The 11,095-nt window shown below is 38.1% G+C and overlaps 1 protein-coding gene across 1 annotated transcript in view; it reads left to right on the top strand.

The window, feature by feature from the left end:
* The window catches only part of LYN (LYN proto-oncogene, Src family tyrosine kinase), a 34,383-nt gene that overhangs the window by 4,183 nt on the left and 19,105 nt on the right, over nucleotides 1-11,095 (top strand). Inside the window, exons 3-7 of the mRNA XM_072411185.1 lie at nucleotides 6,533-6,581; nucleotides 6,682-6,787; nucleotides 8,418-8,516; nucleotides 8,596-8,699; nucleotides 8,929-9,078. Coding sequence (XP_072267286.1) covers nucleotides 6,533-6,581; nucleotides 6,682-6,787; nucleotides 8,418-8,516; nucleotides 8,596-8,699; nucleotides 8,929-9,078 — 508 coding nt within the window. The remainder of the gene's footprint in view (nucleotides 1-6,532; nucleotides 6,582-6,681; nucleotides 6,788-8,417; nucleotides 8,517-8,595; nucleotides 8,700-8,928; nucleotides 9,079-11,095) is intronic.

The raw sequence follows: 11,095 nt of genomic DNA, 5'->3' as shown, positions 1-11,095 counted from the left end.
CTGTGCCAATTTAAATTCCCCTTCTGATCACTTACTGGTACGGTACCTTTTTCTCCGCCGGGGAATTCCGTTAGGGCAAGGATCAGCTTGCTTCCAGCGTGCTTCCGGGTTCCGTGCTTCGCAGGGGCTCGTGTGCCAGCTTCTTCTCGCGGTGCTCTGCAGGAAGGAGGAGACACGCGCTGCAGCCAGCATCGAGGAGAGGAGAGAAGAGGAGACGTACGCAGGATCGGGGTATCGGGTGAGTATGTTGTTTTAATTATTTTTTAAAACGGTGTTTGCCGTATAAGACGCACCCACTTTTGGGGGAGAAAAAGTGCGTCTTATACGGCGAAAAATACGGTAATGCAAAATTTAATTGAACAGAAGACTTTCTTACAATAATTTATACAGAAATTTTCCAACCTAACCAGTAAGGTTCTTTTGATTTTGCATTCAATGTTGAGGACTTAGTTACAGAATTAAACTGAATTCAGAAAAAACAAATTGATTCACGGTTGATATGATAAAATGATTGAACAGACTGCTTGATTGAAAAGTAAAATGTACCTGTGCATGGCAGATCACCATTCTTGTGTGTTAAGAAAGAAAAGGGGATTCCATAATAAAGATTATTTAACACAAAACAAAACAGCTCACATATTGCTAAAAAGGAAGTACATTCTCTCTTGAGATTAATGCCAGACGGTTACAGTGAAAAATACAATATGCAGCTCAGCTTATTGTGAAGTGTTCTTCATTAGTAAACTTCTGGTAAACGGTTAACAAGAAAAACAGACAATACAGTTTGGGCTGTTCACTTAACAAAGTAAATTATCATCCCCCAAGGATTTTTCAATAAACTTGGGGAATTAGTTGAAGCTCTGCTGACAATCCAATCATATGCAAACAAAAATCAAGTTTTTTGTTTTACATTTTCTTGCATGTGATTGGGTATTTTTTGCAAATGTCACTTTCACCAGGTTCCATATGCTTAGTAAATTATCACTTACAGAGTGAATGTGTATAGGAAGGCAATAGTGTTTCCTGGACAATGTAATGCTGTGTTGGTAGTGTGGTTTGACTATAGAGAACAAGGGATCAACCACTTTTATTTTTTAAATTTATTAGGCAGACAGACATTTTTTGAAACACTCACTGCACTGGGTAACAGCAGTAACAGCAAAAGAAATACAGTTTGCTGTTACTACCTGTTTACAAACAATGGCACATGACCACCATCACATGGATTGCTTCCCAATAATTAGTTTGGCTTGGCAGCCATCAGTTATTGCCTTTTATTTTGGTGCAAGGGAACAATAAACTAGATTGCAGATGGCAAAATACCACAAAATAAACTTGACAAACTACTAACCTTTTAATCATCCTTAGGCTAAAGTTCAAAAAATGTCAGCGCCTACTATGTGCAGTATCATGTTGTCCAAGAATCTATGAGGACTGTACCATAGGTTCCTAGTGGTAAATAAAAAAGTTGGAACCAAAGAAAATTATTGAAAATGTTAAACACTTGAAAAGCTGCATATGTTTTTTTTTTGCTCAGCCATATGACATTGGGCCTGATGTATTAAAGCTCTCCAAGGCTAGAGAGAATACACTTTTATCAGTGAACCTGGGTGATCTAGCAAGCTTGGAATGGATCTGGTCCAGTATTCAAAACTAACAAATAGCAAAAGACTTTGAGGAAATCCATTCCAGATTTGCTGATGAAAGTCTATCCTCTCCAGCCTTGTAGAGCTTTAATAAAACCAGGGCCATTACCTCAAATATTCCCTGGTAGAGTATCAGTTACTGTCATTGAAACACATAGAACTTGAAAATTCTATACCAGGGAAAGTTTGAGGAAACATCTTATTCGCTGCTTTTTAAATCGGGATTGCTTGAGAAAATTTGGCTGTGCATAGACATGTATGGTCAGCACCATCTGTTAAATTACAAAAATCAATATTTTCTATTCTAAAAAAAACGCTAACATTGCAAAAATATTTTTAAAATATGTAAGGCATTTCCCAGCACAAAAGAGGAACATTTTCTCACAGAGGAAGCATGTCTATTTTCCATTTGCAATAATTTATTACGAAAGCGTGATGTCTTCCTTCACAAACGTAATGGTTCTTACCAGAAGACCCTCAAAATTGTCTATTCTAAAGCCAAATGTACAAAAAATTAAGCTACATTCACACATTAGATTTCTGATACTGGAAACAATCTTTTGTAATTGTTTCCAGTGACAGGAGATCAAATGAGTTCTGTACACACAGCTTAGCTCTTTGGAGAGAGGAGTGAGGAGGACGAGGCACCTCCTGCATCCTTCACCATGGAATATTACTGTAGTCCTCTTGTACAATTTAGATTTTCTGGGAATCTTTCCCAATCTCTAAACAAGCATCCATGAAAAGTTGGTTATGTTGGTTTGGTTTAGTTTTTTTAGGTAAACTAAGAAGCCATAAGACTTGGTCTATGAGACACTGGCAGAGTGAGCTTTTGTTTTCATAAATGTGTTTGTCATCCACTGATTAATTATTTTCCAGGTGCTTTTTTAATAATAATATAGCAGACAATAAAAGTTACTGTCTGTTCACTGGCCAGGTCTACATAGAGCTGGCCTAATTTCTATTTCTACACAAACAAAGCTGAATGTTGTCCAACAAACACTATGGAGGTTTCTTTAGTTACGAAAACCACATTCTGTTTTGTAATGTAGATAACATAAGATATACCATACACAAATGTAAAACCATGTAAATCTTGTGGTAGTTAGTATGATTGATTATTGGCAGTATTACACTGCTATATATTTAAACAAGTACAAAGTGTACCTGACCTGAATTATATGTAACACTAAAAGAGGTACCTTACAACTCTTTTAGATATTTCTTTCATTAGATAGGAGGCTGGTGAGTGTGTGGCTTGTCTGCGTTACTGTGCATGCACTGCAATGTCCATGAATTTTGGGGCTGCACTATTATTTCTAAAGAACCCTCTTCCACACAGCTAAAAACACAAGAGATGTAACTCACTGCTACACATACACCAATAGAAATCTAAATTACATTGTATACATTGTTTAAGGTGGGTTAACATTGATCTCTGCTCATTAATAGCTTTCCAACTTATGCCTCTCAGCCCCCTGACATTAAAAATTTCCTTATTACTAAATATTATTCAACCTTATATTTGCCCTAAGATTGCTTTTAAGTGGATAGGGAGATGCAGACATGTTCATCAACATTTGTCAATGCATAATTCAACTTTTCAAGAAACATTGTAACGCGAGTGCATGAAAGTAAATGTTCCCTTAGAACCATTGGTGGGAAAGAATAGAAATCAAAACCTCCATAACCTATGTAGTCAGAGATGGAGCTAAAGTGACAAGAAAGACAATATCACCATGGAGCACACAGTCATAGGCACCATTATTAGTTTTAGACAGAATAGAGAAAAGTTGCACTTTTACAGACTGTTGTACCTTTGGTGTGAGTTATACTTTAAGGCAGGGTTCAGCAAACTTCGGTCTTTAGGCTAAATATGGCCTAGCCAGTAGTTCGTTCCGGCCCCCTCCCCTCCGGAGCCGCGGTTTGGCGGCCAAGTCTGCCAGGGGGCGTTAGGAACTGGTGGAGCTGCCGGAGCTCCGGTGCTGCCTCCTTGCTGTTGCTCCCCTATTTACCGCGGTCGGCGTTGATATTCCGCCGGCGCAGTAAAAAGGGAAGGTTCCCTGAAGGGACATCCGCAATGCATACAGAGGAGAGGGATTTCACTTCCCTGCTGGTGGGCTGAGTCATTAGGGCAGAACTCAGAGACCGGCCTAATGTACTCCCTCCCACCCCTGAAATGGCCTAGTGGCCATAAAAGTTTGCCTACCTCTGCTTTAAGGCATGGTCCCTATTTAATGTACAATGTTGCGTAATATGTTACCCCCATATAAATACTTTTTATTTTTTGTTTATTAAGAATAATAATATTAATATTAGTACTGGTCTGATTGCCCATAAAGCAGCCCGTCTTCTCTGATATTTACTTTTGCTTCCATTCCACTGATTCTATGGGGCCCTGCCCATAGCCACATCGTTCTTCAGATACCAGTTCTCTGCAGGACCACTGGAGCCCTTTATGCATAAAGATCCCCAAAGAAACAGGGCCTTAGGCGCACACATGCAGTATGTAGATGACCCAGACTACACTCAGGGTGGAGAAAACAAAGATGCAGTTCTCCTTTAAAACCCAATTCCATTTTTTTTTTTGGCAAATGGGTTGCTATAATATTAGGTCTAAAATTTTACCTTAAGAGTTTCTTTTGCATTACTGGTTTTTAGATTTTGTTTTACTAGAAGGTAGCTAATTCTTCAGAATGCAGCTGCCTTTTAATTTTTAATATAAAAAGCCTGCAGAATAGAGATATATCAGTAACTAAATCTGCTTAGGTATTTCTGCACTGGTGACCAAGGTAAAAATATCAATTGATGAAACATGATGAGATCATAATAATAGGAAATAGGTTCTGTAATTAAATGATATATATGTGTATGAATAGATAAACAATTGGTGTGATTATTTGGAAAGACATTTTAACAACATTTTTTCAACATACCCACTACTCACTAAAAGAGTGAAATTGTTACATGATCATGTCATGGCTCACTTAGGTGCTAACACTATCAGTAATTTACATCTTCAGATCATATATGTGTAATTTAAATCAATTCCCATAACCCTTGCATGTTATTATTTCCAAATTTTATTTGCATGCATGCCATTTTTAAAATAAATACTGTAGAGTTATTATGTGTTTTAAAAAATTGTACAGCTCCGCAAAGGCAAAATTCAGTGACCAATGCCCATCAAGTTTTTACTGGTCCACTAAACAGAATTCAAATGGTTTTCATAGAAGATACTCATCATTTCTATTTGCTCTGTGTTGTTAAAGTAAACCTGGCCGATACTTAGTGCAAACTAAGCATATATAAGCATTAAAAACATAAATTTATCGTCAGCAATAACACCCAGTTGCGATTATCATTAGGTTCCACAGTTATATCTGAATCTTTAGCAAGTGCTTTCCACTTAAGAGATCCTCTTGGTTGCTTTATTTTCATTTTGAATTGACGAGGCTTAAGGAAAAATATTCTGTTATCATATATTTAGTAGGGCAAGGAAGACCAAGTTTTTTTTAAGTTTGAGCCTAAAAGTTGACTAGGAGTGAATAGAGTATTCAGCCTTTTAAGAAATACTTACAATGAAGAAATCATTAGTTATATGCCATATTTAGTCTTTATTCCAACAGGCAGAGCACAACAGCACCCTGTGCATTTTATGCTACTACTACTTAATCATAAGGCTTAAAATGGAACAAAGCAGTTCATTCAGTCCTGGCACTGGAAGCGGGGATGTGCTGGGTATCAGGCAGGTAACAATGTTTATTGCAGAGGTGACAGCGCCTGTCTTGTTCCTTTCTGCAATAAAGCCTTCCTGATCACAAATTTTTAAAGTAAAACTAAAGCCTAATGTCTTATGACTAAGTGCTGGCACAACAAAACGTGTCAAGGTGCTGCCATGCTCTTTTAAATACGCTGTGTTTAGATGTGAATAATAAAATTACTGAATATAGCATACTGCATATGATCCTTGTTTGTGAGTATGTTTTAATGCATTGCGACTAAGGAAGGTCTGCATTGTTAGTGGCATTGCCTGTGTTGGACATTGGGGCTGGTGATGTTTTCTGGCAGCAGAATTGTTTATATTTCGTTTAATGCTGAACAGGATAGAATACCCTTCATTCATCGTTGGTTTAGGGGCTCCTCCATTAGGCAGTGAATTGTATCTAAACTTCACTTATTACGTATTGCAGCAAAAGTATAATAGAACTGCAGTAATCATTGTTATCCAATCATATTTCAACTTGGTGTTGATTTCCAGAAGTATGAGCCAGGAACCTCTAGTTTGGACCATAGACTTCTCCAATAAGGTGGGCTGGGTGTCATTTTTAATCTTTGGATAATCTTGTTTGACTATATGTAGTTGGATTTTTTGGTGTCAATCAATACTCCTCCATCTACATACCAGTCACAGATTTACATTTGATTGATATATATGAGAACAATTGTGCTGCTTTTTTTCTTTTAAATGTCTTTTTTAATATGAAATAATATGAATTAGTTTTTACCTCCTACAGAAATAAAACAAAAATATTTTTGTGAATATTTGGCATACATAGGAGGGGGTGCTGAGAAGTTCCTGGCTTTGCCCAGAAAGAAGAAAGCCAGAGGTATGAAGAGCACATTTACTCAACATATTCCCCCTGAGACAAAAATATTTTTTAACAAAAATATTCGCCCCTTGTAGAGGGTCAGCAGTGTTTGCTTCATATTCTAACTCTTAGACTCAATAGCACAATTAGTTTTCAGTATATTTGTTGCTTGTATCTGTCTTCACTCATTGTGAATAAATGAGATACTAACTTGGTGGTGTGTGAAAGACTCATCTTTGTATTTTGTAGTTTATTACTCAGTCTATTAATTACCAATTAATATTGTTCTTTTAGACAAATAGATCGGACAGCCTTTTGCCTGGACAAAGATTTCCAACAAGAGGTATACTTTTTTATTCAGCCAGAATGTATGCAAAATGTATTGCTTTATTTGTCGTTTTTGTATGTTACATCATTTTCTCACTTTTGGATTGTTTTTGAAGAAACCGAGGAAACTGGGAATATTGTTGTAGCCTTATACCCATATCAAGGCATCCACCAAGATGACTTGACTTTCAAGAAGGGTGAAAAATTGAAAGTACTTGAAGAGTAAGTGCTATTTATTATTTTATAAAGATGATAGAATAATTTGCTTTTCATTAGTCACAACTAATTAACTAAATTCAGCTCCTCCTCCTACTCATTTGCAAGCTGTAAGACCCTGGTCAGCACCAGTACTTACCAGACACCGGTCCCCCAATCTAACACCGCAGTCTTCACCTACAGCAGCCCCCGCTCATCCTCGGGGGACTGGTTGCATCTCCCAGCACTCGGTTGCCCCTAGGACTTAACGCGCAAGGGATGGTGCCTGGGGATGGGTTGGCAACAAGCCAGAAGCCCACAGATAGCAGTACCAAGGTTCCAACAGAGACAAGTCCAGAATACAGAGCTGAGGTCATACACAGAATATCCGTCAACCAAACGAAGTACACAAGGGCAAAACACAAGCAGAGTCCAGGTCACAGGTAAAAGATTGGTCCAGGCTGCATACAAACGATAGGTCAGGAACAGTAAATCAGAAGAAACACTCTGCAGCACAGATTAGCCCAGCTATACACTACAACAGGCACTGGTGACTGGGAGCGGAGAGGCTAAAAATCTCAGCAGCCAGAGTGCAGGACCGAGTCAGGAGCGGATCAGCCTCTAGAGTCCCCTTCAGCTGTGCACAGCCTAACAATGGATGCTGGGGATGCCATAGAATACATCGGGCCGCACGACTAAAGGGAAGTAGGAGCTGCGGCTATCTTAGTTCTCCTGGCTGCTGCAATGACATCGCTGGACAGAATAAACAGTGTTTCATACTGCGATGGTGCACAGCATAGAGTCTCAGGACAGATGAGCATCTCCTAACACCAACACCGACATATTCACCCAATCCTGTTCTGGGACCTTCAGCCATGTTTATTGGCTAGGTGAAAATGACATAAAATCTTTCATTCCCAGCAGCCCAGCATTCTGTTCCTTCTGCAAAAAAAAGAACTTATCTGCTGGAAAATGTTCCATTTCTAACTTTAGCTTAGTTTTAAGTAATAGGGTAACTCAGAACTGTTTAATTTTGTTTAACCATTGGGTAGGCAGTGATAGGATAGCTCATTTGCAGTTTTAATGACATTTGGATCTTTTATTGGAAAACCTTAAAATACTTGGTTCTGCCCCCCATTTGACACTTTAGCACAGTCGTATTAGTGCTCCAAATACCAGTCCCAAAACAATCCCATCCATCTAGAATTGTGATTATTTTTTTTTTTGTTTAGTCCTTCATTACTTCTTCAGTGAAATATTAGGCTCCAGGTTCATGATTTCAGCCAGTGCAATAGTCAGAAGCAGGTTGTACAGGAAAGGAGTTGCTATAAACACAGCTGCTGCGAGGATTTGGGTGACCCTGTTTGAGCTCACCCCTTACTGGCTATTAAAAGTTAAAGAGGCAGTGGCTCAATCAAAAAATTTGATTGAGTGTTAGGAGAGAGGGTCAGGCAGTAAGGATTCTTTATTGGCATTTACCATATTTATTGTTCCTTTAAGTATTATTTTACCTTTTTTTATATTTATTTTATCGTTCTTTTGGTTACCTATGTGTTATGTAAAATTAGATCTATACAACACTTTTAAACAGAATATACTGGCCATTTGCCCTGGGATAGTGCCCTGATGTCATTAACCTGAGTCTTTCCTTTCCCAGGCATGGAGAGTGGTGGAAAGCCAAGTCCTTGACCACCAAGAAAGAAGGATTCATCCCAAGCAACTATGTAGCTAAAGTTAACACGCTAGAGACAGAAGAGTAAGTTTCAATGTTTATCTGGGTGATCGGAGACACATGTAGCTAGTCAATAATACTAATTTCACCAATTATTTCTCAGATGGTTTTTCAAGGACATTACAAGAAAAGATGCAGAAAGGCAGTTGTTGGCTCCTGGAAATAATGCTGGTGCTTTCCTGATCAGAGAGAGTGAAACGCTGAAAGGTTTGATATCTTTTTTTTTATTATTATTGCATAATTTATTTTATTATTCCTAGTTAGTGACCAGCCAGAAAAGGACTCAGTGTTTTACAACCTATTACATAGGCTATGTAATATACCAAGAGAAATAATAGAAAATAAACACACTCTGTTTGGTAATGTTTGTATTTGGAACAGCCACCTGAATTCTTGTAGCTCTTTACATGTATTTTTCATTTTTCCTTATTTGTAGGCAGCTACTCATTGTCAATAAGAGATTTCGATCCCAAGACTGGCGATGTCATCAAACACTACAAAATCAGAACTCTTGACAATGGTGGTTTTTATATATCACCTAGAATTACCTTCACATGCATTAGTGACATGATTCAGCATTACCAGAGTAAGTATCCTTTACATTGAATATGTTGATCCATGGGTCAAATATTATAATAAAAAGACAGTTTTACAATAGCAAGGAGTGTATTTGTAAGACTTTGGAATTCCAAATCTACTCTCTAATTACATTTTATGCCATACAGCAAAAATACTTGTGTGTCCAAAGGTATTTGTTGCATATATTAGTTCCTGTAGACTTGTATGTGCATGCAAAGGAAAGGTCTTACAGTTGGTTAATTACCGTATTTTTCGGACCATTAGACGCTCCGGACTATAGGACGCACCAGGTTTTCCGCACGGGAAAACAAGAAAAAAAAATTCATTTGATTTCCCCTGAGATCCAGCGTGCGGCACTTGTGCCCGCCCATGAAGGGTCGTCCAATCCGATCCGCCGGTCCGGTCGTTCGTTTCCAACGACTTTCCTCGTTCGTCGGCGTCGTTGGTTACTTTTTTTACGAGCGATTTTTGCCCAATCGATCGTTCGTCGTTCGTTCGTCGTTCATTTTGAACGATAAAAATTGGAAGTGTGTACGCAGCTTTAGACAGCGAGTTGATAAAGTGTAGTAAAAAAATGTCATGTGAAGGTCAAAGGTGGATACTTCAGGATTCATTCACCCTTAAATTCAATTTACCTTCAAGCAGGGGCAGACATCGGGAGGTGCAAAGTGTGCCACTGCACAAAGACCCTGGAACCTGCTCAACCCACAGGGGCCCACCGTTGGCTCCATCAGTCTATGCCTAATACAGCAGTCCACAACCAGAATATATAGTTGGTGGAGGACGGATTTTCCCGTCTGCCTGGATTTCTATTTTATATAATGTTGCATATTCTTGCTCACGGGTTGCTAAGTGTACAGTAATGCATGTCCTAATGGTCATGTAGCATTTATTACACCACACTGTGTATTGAACTGTGCTAAATGCATTGTGCTGCTCAACCTAGATGTACTTTATTAGGGTGGTAAGATACCCCCCTGCATTGGCCATGTAACCATTGCTAGCTCAAAGTTTCAAATAGTAAATTGCATTGAATTAAATTTGAGCAGATCCTGTACGTAAGAGTTTATAATAAATCATTTAATCACTAAAATCTCAACTCCAGGCAAACAGCTAAATTTACAGGTATGGGTAATGCTTTACCTGCCAAATGATTTGTATTCCTGACAATCAATTTATACAAATTTTCACAGCTCTGGCAGAGTAAAAGATCTGATATATCTGCAGTTCAGAAACACTTTCCTATCTTGTCCCACCACCACCCATTGAATAGATAGAAGAAGCAGCAAACTGATTAGCTCATCTATCAATCTGCTCCATCCTTTCAACAATGAATATTCATTCCTAAAGGAACTCAAACTTTAGGAATAGATGGACCTTGATTATTTAATCTTACAAATGTCATGCTACAGCGGATGTTGGCTTTGTAGCTCCAGCTACAACACTTTACATGTTTGTGTTTAATACACATGTTATTATAGTGTATATTACAGTATTTCCCTATTACATTTACATGCCAGAAAAGTAAATGAACAAATTATTCAGAATCTTAGCAGGTTCAAATTGCATAGGCAAACACACTTGCTTTAAAATAAAAATAAAATTCCAAATTAGTACACTGTTTGCATTCTTTCTTGATTTTCCTGGTGAAATCTTTATTTAGCATTCTGCAATAAGCTGCTGTCATGGTGTAAACACAATGACCACTGCCACTGTGAATGTGTGAAAACATTGTATGATATTCATTAGTTTAACCTGCCTCTGCCAATTCTATAATTGTGTTAATGATATTGTGTCATGTATGAAACAATTGAGCATAAAATAACAGAAAAAAGAATGAGTAGATACTTGAATAGCTAAGCTGTTACACACTCCTATAGCTCCCATAGCTGCTATAAATTCATTTTAGAATGTAAAAGAGCATTGCCTGCCCCTCCTCATGTACATTCACAACTCAGGAAATGACACAGGCAGTTTTTGCAACAACTACTAGCATGAGTTTCAAGATGTTTCCTCTTGTTGAC

The sequence above is a fragment of the Pyxicephalus adspersus genome, chromosome 5 (assembly GCF_032062135.1).
Source record: "Pyxicephalus adspersus chromosome 5, UCB_Pads_2.0, whole genome shotgun sequence".
Taxonomy (NCBI): Eukaryota; Metazoa; Chordata; class Amphibia; order Anura; family Pyxicephalidae; genus Pyxicephalus; species Pyxicephalus adspersus.
The sequence above is the reverse complement of the archived record's forward strand: the minus strand, read 5'-3'. Positions and strand labels throughout refer to the sequence as shown.